The following is a 20,984-nucleotide window of genomic DNA, read 5'->3' on the forward strand; positions in this document are numbered from 1 at the left end:
AGTTGGGGTTTCACTAGGGACCTGCCCCTATCTGTCTAGGCATTTGGCTGCCTCCAGCCACTCTCAAAACGCTGTCTCCAAAAGAAATAAAAAAATTAGTTGGGCAAGTGGGATGTGCCTGTAGTCCAGCGACTTGGGAGGCTAAGGTGGGAGGATCACCTAAGCCTGGGGAAGGCGAGGCTGCAGTGAGCCAAGATTGCACCACTGCATTCCAGCCTGGGCGACAGAGTCAGTCCCTGTCTCAAACAAACAAAGAAGTCTTCCAGCCCATGAACATGGAGTAGCTTTACATTTATTTAGGTCTTCTTTAGTTTCTTTTCACAGTATTTTATAGTTTTCAGCATGCACTTTTTTTGTTAAATGTATTCCTAATATTCTTTTTGATGCTATTGTAAATGGAAATGTTTTCTTTATTTCATTTTCAGGTTGCTCTTTGTATAGAAATTCAACTGATTTTTCCATGTAGATTTTGTATTCTGCAACTTTGCTGAGCTTGTTATTAGCTCTGATAGTTTTTCCATAGGTTCTTTAGGATTTTCTATGTGTATAGTATAGCATTATGTCATCTTCAAACAGTTTTTCTTCTTCCTTTCCAGTCTGGATGCCTTTTATTTATTTCTTTTTGCCTAATTCCTCTGGCTAGAACCTCCATTACGATGTTGAATAAATGTTAATAGAGTGGACATTGTTGTTCCTGGTCATAGGAGGAAAGCTTTTTTTCCCCATCATTAAGTATGATATTAATTGTAGGTTTTGTATAGATGTTCCTTGTCAGTTGAGGAAATTCCCTCAAATTGTACTTTGTGGAGTTTGTGTGTTTTTTTTTTGCTGTTGTTGTTTGTTTGGGACAGGGTCTTACTCTGTTGCCCAGGCTGGAGTGCAATGGCATGATCATGGTTCACTTCTGTCTTGCTGTCTTGACTTTCTGGGCTCAGGTGGTTCTCCCACCTTGGACTTCTGAGTAGCTGAGACTATAGGCATGTGCCACCATGCTTGACTAATTTTTGTTGAATGTTTTGATTATGAAACGGTACTAGATATGGTCAAATGCTTTTTCTGTGTCTGTTGAGATGATCATGTGTTTTTTTTCCTCTCCATTCTCCTAATATGGTTTATAACATTAATTCATTTTTGCATGTTAAAGCAACCTTGCATTTCTGGGATAAATCCCACTTCTTCATGGTACATAATCCTTTTTATATGCTACTGGATTTGGTTAATATTTTGTCAAGGATTTTTGCATCTGTAGTCATAAGATATATTAGCGTTTGATTTTCTTTTCTTGTGATGTATTTGTCTGGCTTTTAAATTTTTAGATAAAATCTGAGAGTAAAAAGCCTCGTTGAGAAAGCCAGAATAATTTAGACCAGAGCAATGAATTTGAGGTGAATTTTTTAGAACTCAGACTTTTTTTTTTGTGATGGAGTCTCGCTCTGTCAGCCAGGCTGGATTGCAGTGGTGCAATCTTTGCTCACTGTAGCCTCCTCCTGGGTTCAAGCAATTCTTGTGTCTCAGCCTCCCGAGTAGCTGGGATTACAGGGTCACGCCATCACTGCCAACTAATTTTTGTATTTTTAATAGAGACGAGGTTTTACCATGTTGGCCAGGCTGGTTTCAAATTCCTGACCTCACGTGATCTGCCCATCTTGGCCTCCCAGAGTGCTGGGATTACAGGACTGAGCCACCGTAGCTGGCCAAGACTCAGATTCTTAGCTTTTCCTCAGTCTCCCACATCTAATCAGCTCAATCAAGGCTTTATTTTATTTTTTATTTTTAAATTTTATTTTTTTAAAAATTATTCCTTAATTTCCATTATTTCCTTAATCCTTTTTTTTTTTTCTTTTTTTTTTTTTTAATTTGGGACAGAGTCTTGCTCTGTCACCCAGGCTGGAGTGCAGTGGCATGATCTGCATTCTCTGCCTTCTGGGTTCCAGTGATTCTCCTGCCTCAGCCTTTCTAATAGCTGGAACTACATATGCCCACTACCATGCCTGGCTAATTTTTGTATTTTTAATAGAGACGGGGTTTTGCCATGTTGGCCAGGCTGGTCTTGAACTCCTGGCCTCATGTGATCTGCCCACTTTGGCCTCCCAAAGTGCTGACATGAGCCACTGTCCCTGGCCCTAGCCCCAGCCTTTAAACTAGAATTTACCATGTCCTTTTAGAAGAGAAGAGCTGTTAAAAACGTGATTGAATGTAAGAAATATTATTGTGCTAAAGATAATTACATGTTTGATCTAAGAGATGCTTTTTGAATTGCCTTTTAAAGTATAGTGCCATAAATCATATTGATTATATGATTTTTGAGGTAGTCTGCATCTATGTGTTGAATACGTTAGCTGAAAGTAAGATTCTTGGGAAATATGTAAACTGTGAAGAGAACTTCTTTTCTCCCTGGTATTGTGTATTGAATGCCTTTTTTCCCCAATGGCAAAAATAAGTATCTTTTTTTTTCTTTTAAATCATCAATTGCTTGTAATTATATTAGATTTCTATGAACTGGTGCCTAGGGTAATGTAGAGAGGCAGAAGCAGAGATCAGGGTAAAGGGATATTTTTAAAAAGTATAATCATGTTTGTTTGGTACAGGTTAATGAAATATAGATAGCAACTTGGAAGGAGTACATATTTGGATTGGAGTTATAAAAGATTTTGAAGAGGAAAATAACTATTAAAGACTGTTCTTATAGGCAGAAAGGGCCTACAAGGCAGATTTGCTGTAGAGGTTTTGGGTTAAAGCCTGAAAAGAATAAAATCTGATCATACTTCAGATTGTTCTTACAATGGCATTTTTCTTTTTTCCTCTTCCCTTTCTCTTTTTCTTTTTGATCAACTAATATCTTGGGTCTGGTAACGAGTGCAGAATAACCCCACTGGCTAAGAACAAGTAATGAGCTAACTCAGAGAAAGGTGAAATATAGAAGCAACAGGAAAAGCCTTAGGCTGTGTTGTGCTGACAACTGCTGTGGGGAGAAGTAATGTGGAAAGACCATGGTCAGAAGATCAGGGTCTTTGGAGGAGATAATAGAAATAATTACCCTTTATTGAGCACCTATCTGGCATGTTCAAACAGCATTATTCTTATTACAGGTAAGAGACGGGACCTACAGAGGTAGGGCGGATAAATTCACACTCCATACCCAAAGCTCTATTAGTGGTGTTCAAAATGTTTTTTTTAGTTTTTGAGACAGGTCTTATTTTGTTGCCCAGGCTGGCTTTGAATTAAACTTTTTATTTTTAAAGCTGCAATTTGATTTTTTTTCCTGTAGGGATATTGTATATTGGGGAACTGATTATACTCTACACATAAAACCTAAGCTAGTTGAAATCAGGTTAAGAGTACCTGAACCCCCAGGTCACTCAGCTTCTTTCTTTGGCCGTCTCTTATTATCATCCTCAGAAGTTCTGAGGCACCTCTGTAGAACTCCAGTTTGAAGTTAATTGCATTTCACCATACTGCTGTTCTTTACCTGGTGATAGTGATTGAAATTTGCCAGAAAAATGTACTCTGATACCTTCTGTTTGGTGTTAGTCAGGCAGCCCATTTTATGTTAACCACATAAACTTGTACCTGTTTGTAATCAGTATTTTTATCAAAAGTGCGTTTTTAAGGATTTACTTTTCTTTATCTTGAAGGTTGTGGCAGCACTGCCTGAAGGTATGAGACCAGATTCTAATCCTTATGGTTTTCCATGGGAATTGGTGATATGTGCAGCTGTTGTTGGATTTTGTGCTGTTCTCTTTTTTTTGTGGAGAAGTTTTAGATCGGTAAGTAACCAGCGTTGTACTAAGAGAATGTTCATTCTGTCACTGGACTGAACAAATAACATGAGAAACATATTTGTTATTTTAAGGAAACAAGTTAGGAACTATGTAGGGATTCAGAGGGTTTTCTTTTAAGAGATGAGGGCCAGCAATGAGAGTCAGGCCCAGTGTCATGGCTCTTGCCTCTAATCGCAGCACTTTGGGAGGCCAAGGCAGACAGATCGCTTGAGCTTAGGAGTTTGTGACCAGCCGGGGCAACATGGTGAGACTCCATTACTGCAAAAATTACAAAAATTAGCTGGACATGGGAATATCTGTCTGTGGACCCAGCTACTCAGGAGGCTGAAGTGAGAGGATTGCTTGAGTCTGGGAAGTCAAGGCTGCAGTGAGCCGTGATTGTGACACTGCATTCCACCCTGGGTGACAGAGGGAGACCTGTATCAAAAATAAAGAGATGAGGGTCTCGTGTTGCCCAGTCTGGTCTCGAACTCCTGGGCTCAAGCAGTTCTCCTGCCTCAGCCTCCCGAAGTGCTGGGATTACAGGTGTGAGCCACCATGCTCGACCTGAATCTTTTAATATAAGATCTTTCATATATATGTATTTTTAAAGAGATGGCGTCTCACTGTGTTGCCTAGGCTGCAGTGCAGTTGCTATTCACAGATGTAATCATAGCCTCAAACTCCTAGCCTTAAGCAACCCTGTTTTGGCCTCCTGAGTAGTTGGGACTACACAGACTCATGTCACTATGCCCAGCTTCATCTTTTTTAATTCTGGAAAATTTTATTTATTTTTGAGAAAGGGTTTCACTCCTGTCACCCAGGCTGGAGTGCAGTGGCATGATCTCAGCTCACTGCAACCTCTACTTCCTGGGCTCAAGTGATTCTCATGCCTCAGCCTCCTGAGTAGCTGGGATTACAGGCCTGCACCACCATGCCTGGCTAATTTTTGTGTTTTTTTTTTTTTTTTTTGTAGAGATGGGGTTTCATTGTGTTACTCAGAACTTCTGGCCTCACGTGATCTGCCCGCCTCGGTCTCCCAAAGTACTGGGATCATAGGCATTAGCCACCACGCCTTACCTAATTTTGGGAAAATTTTCATGCATTTTTGGGACTGCTATTTTTCAGATGTTGGCCCTTGTATGTCTGACTTCCATATCTCTTAACTTCTATTATTCAATTTCTTTATGGTTTTCTGTACCTTTTGAGAGTTCCTCAATATGAGGAACTGAAATCAGTTCACTTATCCATTCCTCATCTATACTCATTGTAGAGTATCTTGTTTTTTAAAGGTTTCCCATTTAATTTTATTTCTGTTCATATTCTGTAGATGATTGAAGTCCTCATTTCTTTTCTACTTGTTTGTGTTACCTTAGCCCTAAGACTGATCCTTTTACAAATGAATTCCCCCCCTGCTTCATTATTTGAGAGAGGTTAAGGAATAAAAAAGTTTAGTTTACTGTTTCTTTAGTCAGTTCAGGTCTATGAACTGACTATGTTCATAGCCTATGTAACATTTCTCTTTTATTTTGCTGTTTTATTTTGGACATTAGCATCAGGGAATATGATAATAGGGGCTGCTGCTTTTTTTTTTTTTTTTTTTGAGATAAAGTCTTGCTCAGTTGCACAGGCTTGAGTGCAGTGGTGTGATCTTGGCTCACTGCAACCTCTGCCTCTTGGGTTCAAGCGATTCTTCTGCCTCAGCCTCCTGAGTAGCTGGGGCTACTGGCATGTGCCACCACGCACGGCTAATTTTTTGTGTTTTGTTAGTAGAGACTGGGTTTCACCATGTTAGCCAGGATGGTCTCGATCTCCTGACCTTGTGATCCACCCACCTCGGCCTCCCAAAGTGTTGGGATTACAGGCATGAGCCACCATGCCAGGCCTAGGGGTCTTCTTGAAATTATTTTGTAGGGTCAAAGAAATTAAACAAGTATCTTTAGAGTAAAGTTATTTCAGAGCTTTTAATATGCTAATTCACAATGTGACCCTTCAATAGGGAGCCTTTAAATAAGTAGTATTTAGGCCTGGTGAGGTGGCTCATGCTTGTAATCTCAGCACTTTGGGAAACCCAGGTGGGTAGATCAGCTGAGGTCAGGAGTACTAGACCAGCTTGACCAACATGGTGAAACACTGTCTTTACTAAAAATACAAAAATTAGCCAGGCATGGTGGAGAATACCTGTGATCCCAGCTCCTTGGGAGGCTGAGGCAAGAGAATCGCTTGAACCTGGAGGCGGAGGTGGCAGTGAGCTGAGACAGCATCATTGCATTTCAGCTTGGGAGACAGAGCAAGACTCTTTCTCAAAAGAAAAAAAGTAGCATTTATTTTCTCATTGGAAACAGAATACCTTCAGTTTACTTGTATTTATACGAAGGCAATAAGAAACCCATATTTTTAAGTTGGTAGTAGATGTTAAAAATTGATTTATTTGAGTGTGTATTGTTTTAATACAATTTTTGTTAAAAATTTGTTTCAGGTTAGGAGTCGGCTATATGTGGGTAAGTTCTTTTTCCTGCTTTTAATCTTGTTGTGATGTAAAATCTTATAATAATTTACTCATGATAATATTGGCTTGACTTTTTTAGGAAGAGAGAAAAAGCTTGCTGTAATGCTTTCTGGACTAATTGAAGAAAAATGTAAACTACTTGAAAAATTTAGCCTTGTTCAAAAAGAGGTAGGATATTTTTGAAAATAATATTCATCTAGGAGTCAGAGAACTTTATACTTCTCACTGTAGGCACTTTTGTGTATATTTAAGATTATGAATGCTTTGTTGCAGAGTATGAGAGTTCTCTTGCTTTTCATATTCAACATTTAACCAGTCTTACTAATTTTAATCATTGTAGTAGGTGTACAGTGGTATCTCCTTATGCTTTCCCTTTGCGTTTTCCTGGCTGATGAGGTCGAGCACACAAACACATCCTCTGCATGTGCACATCTCTGGTGTCTGTTTGTGTATCGGAATGTTCTCTTTTCATAAAGACACTAGTCAGATTGGATTAGGGCCCACCCTAACAATGTTAACTTATTTTGACCACCTCTAAAGGCGTTGTGTCCAAATAGAGTCACATTCTGAGGTACTGGGAATTGGAGTTTCAACGTATGAATTTGTGGGGACACAATTCAGTCTGTAATAGTCTTTAATCCATCTGAAATCAAAGCTGATGGTGCAGTTGAGGAGGGGTGTGTGTGTGTGTTTGTGTGTTTGTGTGTGTGTGTGTGTGTGTGTGTGTGTGTACGATTCAGTTTTTACCTGTTCGTATCGAGTTAACCAATGCCATTTATTGGAAGGACCATCTTTTCTCTCTTGTTCTATAGTGTCATCTTCTTAAGTCACTAAATATATATGAGTCTGTTTCTTGTAAATCTTGTATTTTATTGGCCTTTTTCTTGTTTGTTTTTTGCCAATAACATGCTTTTTTCTGTCGTGTAGTTTTATAACAAGTCTCAGTGTCTGGTAGGTTAATTTTTAGTTCTTGGCTATTATGAATAAAGTTACTATGAGCATTCAAGTTTTTTTTGTGGTCATGTATTTTCTTTTCAGTAGGTAGTATTGGTATAGTTTAACTGTATAAGATAAGAAACCTGGCTATTATCATTTTTTTCTATGTTTTTGGCTTTCAGCATTGTTACTATGATTTGTCTAGGTGTGGTTTTTTTCCTATTTATCCTTTTTGGGGTTTATGATACTTCTAGAATCTGTGGCTTAATGTCTTTTGTTAGTTGTTTTTTTTTTTTGATACAGGGTCTTACTCTGTTGCCCAGGCTGCTGTGCAGTGGTATGATCTTGGCTCACTTCAGCCTCCACTTCCTGGGCTCAGGTGATCCTCCCACCTCAGCCTCCTGAGTAGCTGGGATACAGGCATGCACCAGCCACCATGCCCAGCTAATTTAAAAGAAATTTTCGTGGAGATGGGGTTTTGCCATGTTGCCCAGGCTGGTCTTGAACTCCTGGGTTCAAGCAATCCTCCCGCCTTTGCTTCCTGAAGTGCTGGGATTACAGCTGTGAGCCACTGTGTTTTGTCTTTTATTAGTTTTGAAATACTCTTGATTATTTCCACATATTGTTTTTGCCCTTTTTTCTTCTTTTCTGGGACTATAAAAATGTGTATTTTAACTTTTTATTATATCTCATCTGTCTCTGATGTTCTTTTCTGGGGTTTCCATGTCTTTGTTTGCGCACACTTCAGTCTTGATATATTCTTCTTATCTAGCTTCCATGTTGCCAGTTGTTTTCATTTATGTCTATTAAACCATCCATTGAAATCTTACTTTCATCTTGTGCCTTTTTCAGTTCTGCAGTTTTATTCTGGCTCTTTTTGTAATTCTTTTTCTCTGGTACAATACTATTTTAAAATTTCTTTTATACATTATACTCTCTTATCTTTGTGTTGGTTTTTTTTTTTGAGATGGAGTATCACTCTGTTGCCTAGGCTGGAGTGCAGTAGTGTGATCTTGGCTCACTGTAGCCTCCGCCTTCTGTGTTTAAGCAGTTCTCCTGCCTCAGCTTCCCAAGTAGCGGGGACTACAGGCGCACACCACCACGCCTGGCTAATTTTTTGTATTTTAGTAGAGATGGGGTTTCACTGTGTTGCGCAGACTGGTCTTGAACTCCTTAGTTCAGGCAATCTGCCTACTGAAGCCTTCCAAAGTGCTAGAATTACAAGTGTGAGCCACCATACCCGACCTGTGCTCTCTTGTTTTATTTATTTATTATTTTTATTTTTTTATTTTCAAACGCCTACATATACTTTCTTATTTTAATGTCTTAAGAACTCCATTTTTAATTACTATTGCATTATCCAGTAGTCTCTTTTTGGTGCTCATTTTTTTCTTGTTTTTTAGTCAAGTCTTGTCCTCTTGAATGCCAGGTTATTTTATATAGAGTGTCAGCGATAGTATAATAAAAATTGTAGAGATAATTTTGAAGCTGTGGTTGCTGTCGTCTCTCTTCAGTTAGGATTTACTATTGATTTTCACAGGCAGCTAGGCTAGGAACATTAGAAATTTCAGATAACATTATTTTAGTTTCTTTTTGGTAAAATAAGTTTTATTGTGTATATTTAAGGAATAAACATGGTAAGATACATATATAGTAAAACAGTTACTACAGTGAAACAAATTAACATATCCTTTATCTCTCATAGTTACCCGTTTCCTGCCCACCCACTTCACTAAAGACAGCTATAATGTACTCACTTAACAAAAATCCTGAATACAATGCACTGTTATTAACTATAGAACTCATGCTGTACAAGAGATCTTTTAACTTGTTCATCCCACTTATTTTCTTTTATCGCGACAGGGTTTCATTATGTTACCCAGGCTGGGGTACAGTTGTGTGATCTTGATTCACTGCAGTCTCTATTTCCTGGGCTCAAGTAATCTTCCCACCTCAGATTTCCAAGTAGCTGCAGGTACAGGCTCGTAATACCTGCTTGCCTGATTTTTAAATTTTTTGTAGAGATGGGGGTCTCCCTGTGTTCCCCAGGATGGTCTCAAACTCCCAGGCTCAGGTGATTCTCTTGCCTCAGCCTCCCAAAGTGTTGGAATTACAGGTGTGAGCCACCATGTTGGGCCATATTTTCTACTTTGTAGTTTTTGACTTGCATGTCTCTGTTTCCTCCCTCCCACCCAACACTGCTAACTAATGTTTTATTCTCTCTGTATATTTGAACTTTACAAAAATTCCACATATAAGTGAGGTCATGCAATATTTTTCTTTCTATATCTGGCTTATTTTACTTAGCAGAGTGTTTTCTAGGTCCATCTATGTTGTAGCAAATGGCAGGATCTCCACCTTTTTTATTGCTGAATAATATTCCATTGTAAATATATACCACAGTTTCTTTAATCATTTGTTCCTTGATGTCTCCATACTGGCTACTGCAGGTAATGCTGCAGTGAACATGGATGTGCAGCTGTCTGTACAAGGTGCCAATTTCATTACTTTTGGATAAATATCTGGAAGAAGGTTTGCACAGCTGGATGTAGTAGCTCTATTTTAAATTTCTTTAGGAATCTCTGTACTGTTTTCTGTAATGACTGCATTGATCTACATTCCCTGCCAGTAGTGTATAGTAAGCCCTTAAAGTCCTTAATAGGTTCCTGAAAATTGACTTTAAGTGAAACAACGTATACTGAATCAGGTTTTTTACAAAATCAGTGTTATAATGAAACAATATTGAAGAAAACAGTGTTATTCAAAGGACCTGCTCTTTCTTTCTCTTTTCTTGTCTAGAATAAGGGTTCCCCCCCCTTTTTTTTTTTTTAACTTTTATTTTAAGTTCAGAGGTAGAAGTGCAGATTTATTACATAGGTAAACTTGCATCACGGAGGTTTGTTGTATAAGGGTTCCCGTTTATCCACACCCTCACAAATACTTGTCATCTCTCTTGACTTTTTGAAAATAGCTATTCTAACAGATATGAGGAAGTATCTCATTGTGTTTTTGATTTGCATTTCCCTGATGATTGGTGATGTTGAACACCATTTCATATACCTGTTAGCCATTTTCATGTCATCTTCAGAGAAATATCTATTCAAGTCCTTTTCCTGTTTTTTAAATCAGGTTATATGTTTTCTTGTTGTTGAGTCGTATGAGGTCTTTCAAAATATTGAGTATTAACCCCTTGTCTGATATGTTTTTTTCTAAATCTGTAGGTTGCCTTTTTACTTTTGTTATGTATATTTTAGTTTTTTTACCTTGCAGCTTCAGCTCAAAGGAACTTTCATTTTGTTGTTTGTTTTGCTGTCTAGAAGCTTTTTATTTTGACATAGTCCTATTCACTTATTTTTTGCTTTTGTAGCCTAAGTTTTTGGCATGATATTCAGTAAATTATTACCAAGGCCAGTGTCAAGGAACTTTTTTTGTTATGTTTTCTTCTAGGAGTTTTGAGGTTTCAGGTCTTATGTTTAGGTCTTTTATCCATTTTGAGTTGATTTCTGTGTATTATATAAAGTAAGAATTCAATTTCATTTTTTTTTTCTTTTGAGACGGAGTCTCACTCTGTCACCCAGGCTGGAGTGCAATGATGCGAACTTTGCTGACTGCAACCTCCACCTCCCAGTTCAAGTGATCTTCCTGCCTCAGCCTCCTGAGTAGCTGGGATTGCAGGCACATGCCACCACACACAGCTAATTTTACCTTGTTAATTTTACTCCTGACCTTGTGATCTGCCTAACTTGGCCTCCCAAAGTGCTGGGATTACAGGCATGAGCCACTGTGCCCAGCCAAGGGAGCCAGGTTTTGTTGGTAAGGGCATTAATTTCCTTTTGCTGGTGTAACAAATTAAACACCATGCCTGGCTAATTTTTTTTTTTTTTTTTTGTATTTTTTGGTAGAGACAGGGTTTCACCATGTTGGACAGGCTGGTGTCGAACCCCTGACCTCAAGTGATCTGCCTACCTTGGCCTTTCAAAGTGCTGGGATTATAGGCACAGGCCACCTTGTGAGGCCTTTTATTTCTTTTTCTTGTCTAATTGCACTTGATAGTACTTCTAGTACTATTTTGTTTTTGATTTTTGAGACAAGGTCTCAGTCTGTTGCCCAGGCCAGAGTGCAGTGGCATGGTCACAGCTCACTGCAGCCACAACCTCCCGAGTTCAGGTGTTTCTCCCATCTCAGACTCCCAAGTAGCATGCACCACCACACCCAGTTAATTTTTGTATTTTTTCGTAAAGTTGGAGTCTGGCCATGTTGCCCAGGCTGGTCTTGAACTCCTAGGCTCAAGTAATCTGCTCATCTCTGCCTTCCAGAGTGCTGGGATTATAGGTGTGAGCCATCACACCCAGCCCTGCCAGTACTGTTTTGAATGGAAGTGATTTTGGACATCCTTGCTTTGTACCAGATCTCAGTGGAAAGGTTTCAGTTTGTCCTCACTGATGATATTTGCTGTAGGTTTTTCATAAATGATCTTTGTTATGTTGAGGAACTTTATTTCTTTTTTAAAATTTTTATTTTTTTAATTATTTTAAAAATTTTATTTATTTTTTATTTTTTTGAGACAGAGTCTCATTTTGTTGCCCAGGATGGAGTGTAGTGGCATGCTCATGGCTCACTAGAGCCTCAACCTTCTGGGTTCAAGTGATTCTACCACCTTAGCCTCCCTAGAGTAGCTGGGACTACAGGTGTGTGTGTGTGCCACCAAGCCTGGCTAATTTGTGTGTTTTTGGGAGAGATGGGGTTTGCCATGTTGTCCAGGCTGGAGTTGAACTCCTCGGGCTTCCCAAAGTGTTGGAATTATAGGCGTGAGCTGCGACACCTGGCCAGATCTTTATTACTATACTTAAACTGTTAAAAGTTTTTATCAAGAAACGTTGTTGGTTTGGGCATGAGGGTATGTGCCTATAGTCCCACCTTCCTGGGATCCTGAGGTGGGAGGATTGCCTGAGCCAGGAATTCAAGTCCAGTCTGGGCAACATAGGGAGATCCTATCTCTCAAAATTAAAAAAAGAAAAATGGATGTTGAACTTTGTTGAATGTTTTTTCTGTGTCAGTTGGTATGATGATGTGGTTTTTGTCTTTCAGTCTGTGAATGTGATATATCACATTAATTGATTTGCATAGATTAAACTAGCTTTGCATGCCAGGGAGAAACCCCACTTAATCACAGTGCATAATCTTTTTGATGTATTGTTAATGTCAATTTGCTGATTATTTAGGATTTTTACATCAGTGTTCATCAGAGATACTGACCTGTAGGTTTTTTTTTTGATACGGAGTCTTGCTCCGTCGCCCAGGCTGTAGTGCAGTGGCACAGTTTCGGCTCACAGCATCCTCCACCTCCCAGGTTCAAGCGATTCCACTGTCTCAGCCTCCTGAGTAGCTGGGGCTACAGGTGCATGCCACCATGCCTGGCTTTTTCTTTTTGGATTTTAGTAGAGATGGAGTTTTACCATGTGGGCCAGGATGGTCTTGATCTCTTGATCACGTGATGCCTGCCTCGGCCTCCCAAAGTGCTGGGATGACAGGTGTGAGCCCGGCCTTGTTTGTTTGTTTATTTATTGTGGTGTCTTGGTCTGGTTTAGGTATTAAGGTGATGCTGGACTCATAAAATGTGTTAGGAAATATTCCCTCCTGTTTTTTCTTGGAAGAGTTTAAGAAGTATTGGTAATAATTCTACTCTGAAAGTTTGGTAAAATTTAACTGTGAAGCCATCTGGTCGTAGGCTTTTCTTTGTTGGGAGGTCATATTACTTTAATAACAGGTTGAGATATTTGGAAGCTGGGCGTTAGTTCAGAGGATTAGTTTGTTTTTGGTTTTGACTTTGTTATGAGGCAGGTAGGTTTTTTTTTTTTTATTGTTGAGATAGTCTTACTCTGTTGCTCAGGCTAGAGTGCAGTGGGGTGATCTTGGCTCACTGCCACCTTCGCCTCCCAGGCTGAAATGATTCTTATGCCTCAGCCTCCCGGATAGCTTGCCACCATGCCCAACTAATTTTTGTGTTTTTAGTAGAGACAGAGTTTCACCTAGTTTGCCAGGCTGGTCTTGAACTCTTGACTTCGTGATCCACCCACCTCGACCTCCCAAAACACTGGGATTAAAGGCATGAGCCACTGTGCCTGGCCAAGGTAGCCAGTTTAGGTTGGTAAGGACATTAATTTTCTTTTGCTATTGTAATAAATTACTATAAACTTAATGGTGTAAAAAACACATATTTATCCTCTTACAATTTTGAAGGTCAGAGTCTAAAACTGATCATTTAAAAACTTAATTTTGTTGTAGAGATGGGATCTCACTATGTTGCCTAGGCTGCTCTTGAACTCTTGGCCTCAAGTAATTCTCTCACCTTGGCCTCCCAAAGTGCTGGGATTACAGGCATGAGCTACCACACCTAGGCTTAAAACCAATCTTATGGGCAAAAATTAAGATAGCAGCAAGTCTGATTCTTTATGTATGTTCTAGGAGGAAATCTGTGTCTTGTCTCTTCTAGATTCTAGAGTCTGCCAGCATACCTTGGCTCATAGCTACCTCCTCCCAATTTCTGCTTCTATCTTAATATCATATCATTCTTTTCTAAGTTTGGTCCTTTTGCCTCCTTATAAGGACCCTTGGCATTATATTGGGCCCACCAAAATAATTTTGGATGCTCTTTCCATCTTAAGATCCTTTGTTACACCTGGACATTCTAGGGAGTAGAACATAGACATCTTTGGAGAAATCATTGTTTAGCCAAGCACAGGGTCCCATCCTAAAGCCTGAGCTACACTGGTTCATCTGACTTGGTAGGTCCTGAACTGCAAGTTTTTTTTCTCAGCTTCTGAGTCTCCTGCTCTGCTTAGTTTCTCAGCCCATCAGCCTCTTCTTTTAGGGGGAATAGAAAGGTCAAATGCTAGACGTGCCTTTCTGGGGATTTCTACTTCTTTCACAAATCCTCACTGGTTTGATAGCTGTCTGAGGCTTTCAGACAGATACTATTTTTTTTGGTATTTTTGTCATGATCCAGAACAATCTAGTCTTCAGTTTAATCACTTTTTTTTGAATCCTTGAAGTGCATTTTACCAAATCTTATAGCATTATATATTGTATTGTTTCTTTCATTTTTTGATGGTCATTCCCTAGTTTTAAAGATTTTTATATGCCACATTTGTTTTGTTGTCTGGTATGAATTAAAAGTGAAATGTTTTGATGATCAGTTACTATAAATTTCTCTTTAATGAATAGGCTTAAAGAAGAGGTTTACTTCTTGGGGGCATAATTAGACAGCTTACATAACAATATGCTTTTTGAGTAAACCTTTAGATAATTTTTAGTACAACCTTACATTATAGTTTTTACCTTATTTTTAGTAAAAGATGCTAATATGAGTTATCTGCTAATACGTGTTCTCTGAGAAGCAGACTTTAGTCTTAGGGGTGAAGTTCTAGCATTTGTTGCCTGAGCTAGTGGTTTGTGATGTGTTAGCTGCTCTGGCATTGGTTGTTACAGTGGTCAGATTTGAAAAACTTAAAGCTAAGTAAATCCAAGTAAATTTAATGTACATGTGGAAATGGATTCTGTCTGCTTCTTAGGCGTCTATCCAGATAAGATTTAGAATAAAATTAGTAGAGTTTTTACTTGTGGTGGTGTTTTGTTTCAGTATGAAGGCTATGAAGTAGAGTCATCTTTAAAGGATGCCAGCTTTGAGAAGGAGGCAACAGAAGCACAAAGTTTGGAGGTAAAAAACCAAATGATATAATTTTAAAATCTGAGGAAAAGATCCTAAGTAACAAAAAGTTTAAAAATGTATTTTCTGAAAACTAAGTATTTGAAAGAAATGTGAAAGAGCATCTCTGGATGTTAAAACTTAAAGAAGAAAGTTAATCTAGGAAATGGAACATTAGTAGGTAGCATAAAATATTATAAAAAATTGAGCTTTTCTTGCTAACTTGTTTTGATTGAGGCATGTTTATATTCAAGGAATTAGAAGCTATATAGAAACTGTTCATTCTATCATTCCTGGGAAAAGTATTAAGGTGATTATTCCTTTTTTGACTCAGTTTGCTCTAGAAAGGAGAAATAGGATTCATTTTTACAGACTTAGGAATAGTTGGCAACAACAAATTATGTAAATTATGACTATATTTGCCTTTGCTTTCATCCTGAGGATATTAAGAACTAACTAGAATTAGGCCAGAAATTTACATTATAAGTGATGGTATGTTTAACATAAATGATAAATGTTTAACAACTGTTTTTTTAAAAAGTAGCCTTATTTGTAGCATTTGTTGAGTTCTGTAGTATACTTCCACCACGGCCAGTTTCAAGCTACCAACATGATGTCACTGGATGAAGAGTTTGGGAAGATAATGCTTGAAATAGGCTTTCCTGAGCCAAGTATGATTTACTTAATGTTAAGGAAGGAAAACATGGTAACTTGTAATTTAGCTAAACTAAGATTAGGGTAAATCATGAGAGTGCCTTACTACTCTTGGGATATGGAAGTGTTGTGAAAAGCAGAGTAGTGACAAAGGATAGCAGAGGACACCTGCATCCGCAAATATTAAAATAGAAACAGTAGACCTTGTACTTTTGATAAGTGTCCAGTACAGTCTGGCAGTTCTCAATCACTGCTGTGCATAATCATCAGAAAGTCTATGTGTTGTAATTAAGAATTTCCTAGTAGAGTCCAAAAGGAAGTTATAAATTGGATTCCAAATAAAGTAAGTTTTTAAATATTTTCTTCATTTGTTACTTTTACTATCTTTGTTTTATTTTATTTTTTGAGATGGAGTCTTGCTCTGTCACCAGGCTGGAGTGCAGTGGCTCAATCTCAGCTCACCGCAACCTCCGCCTCCTGGGTTCAAGTGATTCTTCCACCTCAGCCTCCCGAGTAGCTGGGACCACAGGCAGGTGCCACCATGCCCGGCTATTTTTTGTATTTTTAGTAGAGACAAGGTTTCACCATGTTGGCCAGGATGGTCTCGATGTCTTGACCTCATGATCTGCCCACCTCAGCCTCCCAAAGTGCTAGGATTATAGGCGTGAGCTACCGCGCCTGGCCTGCCTATTACTATCTTCAAGAACTTATTGAAATTATATTTTATTTGTTGACCCTCTGTCTTAACTACTATCCCAGTACTAATTTATTATTTTGATAAATAAAAAATTTTAGAAGGCATTTGGCATGCTAACAGGAGAAAGTAGGGAGCAAAGACATTTACTCAAGCTTGGCAATATTGAGGATAAAATATTCACACCAATTCTCAAGGTAATGAATTATTATAGGAGTAAAATTAGCTGCATTTTTAGCTGCATTCAACATTTTGGAAAATGTTCTTCAATTTTAGTAATTTTTTTAACATGCTATTTTCAGTAATAGTAATCATAATTGAATTCTAACTGCAATGTGGTACAGTTTAAAAAAATACTAAAAGATACTGAATCTGTAGATAAAAATCAAACCAGTAGAGTAATTTTGATGTAGGTCAGGGAATTCCTATAATGAAATAGTCAAATTTCGGGTAATAGGTGTAAACAAATTTTTAAATCATTGTAATGTAGTATGTATATTTTTTCTGCTTTTATTTTCACCTGCATTCAATTCTTTGATTCTTTTGGTTGATTTTTTTAAAACAAGTTTGTTGAAGGATCACAAATATCAGAGGTATGTTTATTATAGTATTTAAAATCCAGTTGAAATAATCCAATAACTAATCATTTTAAAATAAAAAGGTCATAGAAAATATGTCTTAATTCAATGTGGAATATTACCATGAAGTAGTCTTGATTGGTTTTATTATGATTATTTTTTTAAATGTCATGCCTTTAATTAAATTAGCTTTTTTTTTTTTGTGATGGTGTCTCGTTCTATAGCCCAGGCTGGAGTGCAGTGACACAATCTCAGCTCACTGCAACCTCTGCCTCCTGGGTCCCAGTTCAAGCAATTCTCCTACTTCAGCCTCCCAAGTAGCTGGGATTACAGGCACAAGCCACCATGCCTGGCTAGTTTTTGTATTTTTTAGTAGAGATGGGGTTTCACAATGTTGGCCAGTCTGGTCTTGAACACCTGACCTCGTGATCCCCCTGCCATTGCCTCCCAAAGTACTGGGATTACAGGTGTGAGCCACCATGCCCTGCCTAAATTACCTTTATTTCTCATTTTTTTTTCCTTTATAATGCTTTTAAGCAGTGTTTGGCAAACTGCCTAGTGGGCTCTCCACTTGTTTTTGTAAAACATTTTATTGGAACACAGCCATGCTCATTCATTTAGGTATCGCTTCTGTTTGTAGCTACAGTGGCATAGTTGAGTAATTGCAACAAAGACTGCATGGCCTGCGAGCCTGAAGTATTCTCTAGCTCTTTATAGCACTTTGCTGACCACTGCTAGAATTGCTGTTATTTTGATATTATAAACAGGAGCAAATTTATAAATGAAAGTTTTTAACTTAGAGTACATACTTTCGATTATGTGCATCTGATTTGCCCTAATGAAAAATTCTCATATCTATTTTATAAAGTTGGCTTTTTTTTTTGTTTTTGAGATGGAGTTTCACTCTTGTTGCCCAGGCTAGAGGGAAATGGCATGATCTCGACTCACCACAACCTCTGCCTCCTGGGTTCAAGTGATTCTCCTGCCTCAGCCTCCCAAATAGCTGGGATTACAGGCATGCACCACCGCTCCCAGCTAATTTTTTATATTTTTAGTGGAGATGGGGTTTCTCCATGTTGGTCAGGCTGGTCTCCAACTCCTGACCTCAGATGATCCACCAGCTTTGGCCTCCCAAAATGCTAGGATTACAGGTATGAGCCACACCCAGCCTAAGTTGGCTTTCTCTTTTAGGCAACCTGTGAAAAGCTGAACAGGTCCAATTCTGAACTGGAAGATGAAATACTCTGTCTAGAAAAAGAGTTAAAAGAAGAGAAATCTAAACATTCTGAGCAAGATGAATTGGTAAGGCTTTTTTATTTGAGGAGAATATAAGGAAAAAGAAAGTTACCAAGCTTTAAAAAATTAATATGATACTGGTTAAAGTATTACATTATTTTAAAAAATGTAAAAAATACAGAAGGTTGTAAATTAGCAAAATTTTCTAGATCCACTCTTTTCACTTCCCCCTAGATGTTATTGTGTTAAATTTCTTGCATATTTTAATAAAAATTTTCTATATGCACTATGGAAGTAGCTCATTATAAATAAAAACAGAATAATCATCTACATAGTGTGTATTCATAATTACTTACATGTATGTTAAGAACATTATAACTTTTTCTTTTGAAAAAATCTGTCTTAATGAAAATCTTGATGTATGTTGAGATTATGTAGTAAAACATGTTTGTGGACTTACCTTGAGCCTATATAACTTAAATTTTATGAAATATTAAAGTTGATCTGAGATACTATTGTTATATAGTGTTCATATAAAATACCTTTAAGCATATGGCTAAATAAACTGAGAAAGTTTCTTAATTTGAGCTCTCACTTATGGAGCAAAAGTGTTAGGTTAACAGTGTATCTAATATATATGGTATTTTGGAAACTACAGTTTAGTAAATATTTATTGCCTGATACTGTCTTTCTAGATGGCAGATATTTCAAAAAGGATACAGTCTCTAGAAGATGAGTCAAAATCCATCAAATCACAAGTAGCTGAAGTAAGTTGATTAGTCTAATAGATCTGTTGCTTTTAAACTTATTTTAATTTTTTTAAAATTAAGAAATAAGATATAATAGGATTTGAGATATAGTAGATTCCAGGGATATATATTTTTATTTGTATGTATATTTTTAGCAATACCTAGATGAATAAGCATGGCTGTGTTGCCCAGGCTGGAGTGTAGTGTCACGATCTTGGCTCACTGCAACCTTTACCTCCCGGGTTCAAGCAGTTCTCCTGCCTCAGCCTCCTGAGTAGCTGGGATTCCAGTCATGTGCTGCCATACCTGGCTAAGTTTTGTATTTTTAGTAGAGATGGCATTTCACCCATGTTGGCCAGGCTGGTCTCCAACTCCTGAGCTCAAGTGATGAACCCACTTCAAACTCCCAGAGTTCTGGGATTATAGGCATGAGCCATCATGTCCAGCTTGTATTTTTTTTTTTTTTTTAACCTGAAGTACTTCAGAAAAGTTCATCTTTTCAATAGGTAAGTGTTTATTCCGGGCGCGGTGGCTCACGCCTTTAATCCCAGCACTTTGGGAGGCCAAGGTGGGCGGATCACGAGGTCAAGAGATCGAGACCATCCTGGCCAACATGGCGAAACCCCGTCTCTACTAAAAATACAAAAAAATTATCTGGGCGTGGTGGCACGCACCTATAATCCCAGCTACTCGGGAGGCTGGGGCAGGAGAATTGCTTGAACCCGGGAGGCGGAGGTTGCAGTGAGCCGATGTCGCGCCACTGCACTCCAGCTGGCGCCTGGTGATGGAGTGAGACTCTGTCTCAAAAAAAAAAAAAAAAAAAAAAAAAGGTAAATGTTTATTGTATATTGAGCACCGGTTGCTTGACACTTAACATTAATAGACAAAAAAGTCCCCATGAAGTTTAAATTTTAGTAGTGGAGACAGAATAAATAGTTATCAAAATTTGCTGCACAGTGCATAGAAAGTTACAAGAGGTTAAATCATTTGTTCAAGGTTACATTGTAGCAAGTTAGTGGGAGAGACAGGACTAGACCCAGATTCTACACAAGCCTTTTTTCTGCTACACCATGCTGCCTCTGCTGTTAATATTGGCATGGTTTTGCCTTTGTTTAATACTGTGTTCTAGGGAGTATGTGTAAAGATGAGCTATGTATTAAATTAATTGTTACAAAGTTCATATTTTTTGTTTTCCTTAGGCCAAAATGACCTTCAAGATATTTCAAATGAATGAAGAAAGACTGAGGATAGCAATAAAAGATGCTTTGAATGAAAATTCTCAACTTCAGGAAAGCCAGAAACAGGTTTGTGCTCTGTAGGGACTCTTCAACTTGTAAATATGTAATTATACATATTCTTGGCATCCTCATGACTGACCCATGGTAGGGACAGGTATAGGCTTTTCCTGGAGAGCATGAGAGCAGGACAGTCTTCCATACATCCTTCAGTGTCTGTCTCTTATGTATAGTATACAAAAGTGTATACTTTTGGCCAGGCATGGTGGCTCACACCTGTAATCTCAGGACTTTGGGAGGCCGAGGTGGGTGGATCATGAGGTTAAGAGATCGAGACCATCCTGGCCAACATGGTGAAACCCCATCTCTACTAAAAATACAAAAATTAGCTAGGCATGTTGGCACGCACCTGTAGTCCCAGCTACTCTGAAGGCTGGGGCAGGAGAATCGCTTGAACCCAGGAGGTGGAGGTTGCAGTGAGCTGAGATCATGCCACTGTGCTACAGCCTGGGCAACAGTGAGACTGTGTCTCAAAAAAAATTGTATACTTTTGGCACCCTCTACCCCCAGAATAGGGAAGGTAAGCCAGGACATTTAGTATTTTGTAATCATAACCAACTTCTTAAAGCCAGATTGAAGGGTTACAGAGAATACAAGTTAGGATTATTGAAGTTATAGATCTGGGGCCTAAAGATAGAAGCAGTTCTGGTGGCAGATCAAATGAGGATGTGGCATTTGCCCTTTCTCTCCCCCATATATGTAGATACTCCCACATATATTTCTTCTTCTACTTTGCCAGTATAATTGTAATTTTTCAGTGGGAAAATTTTTCAGTGATTAAATTATTATAATTAGCCAAATATTACTCACATCAGAGCCACATGGTTTGTTCTTGTTACATATGCTGTCTTATCCAATATTTTCCTT

At 38.3% G+C, this 20,984-nt stretch overlaps 1 protein-coding gene across 22 annotated transcripts in view; it reads left to right on the forward strand.

Annotated features, from left to right (window-relative positions):
* MIA2 (MIA SH3 domain ER export factor 2) overlaps positions 1-20,984 on the forward strand; it is a 121,385-nt gene that overhangs the window by 38,243 nt on the left and 62,158 nt on the right. For all 22 annotated transcript variants that reach the window (XM_078334816.1, XM_054239890.2, XM_009005973.5 and 19 more), the window contains 7 exons: positions 3,636-3,767; positions 6,241-6,262; positions 6,350-6,438; positions 14,846-14,923; positions 18,029-18,139; positions 18,769-18,840; positions 20,022-20,126. In XM_078334816.1, the coding sequence (XP_078190942.1) occupies positions 3,636-3,767; positions 6,241-6,262; positions 6,350-6,438; positions 14,846-14,923; positions 18,029-18,139; positions 18,769-18,840; positions 20,022-20,126 (609 nt within the window). The remainder of the gene's footprint in view (positions 1-3,635; positions 3,768-6,240; positions 6,263-6,349; positions 6,439-14,845; positions 14,924-18,028; positions 18,140-18,768; positions 18,841-20,021; positions 20,127-20,984) is intronic.

Source organism: Callithrix jacchus, chromosome 8 (assembly GCF_049354715.1).
Source record: "Callithrix jacchus isolate 240 chromosome 8, calJac240_pri, whole genome shotgun sequence".
Taxonomy (NCBI): domain Eukaryota; kingdom Metazoa; phylum Chordata; class Mammalia; order Primates; family Cebidae; genus Callithrix; species Callithrix jacchus.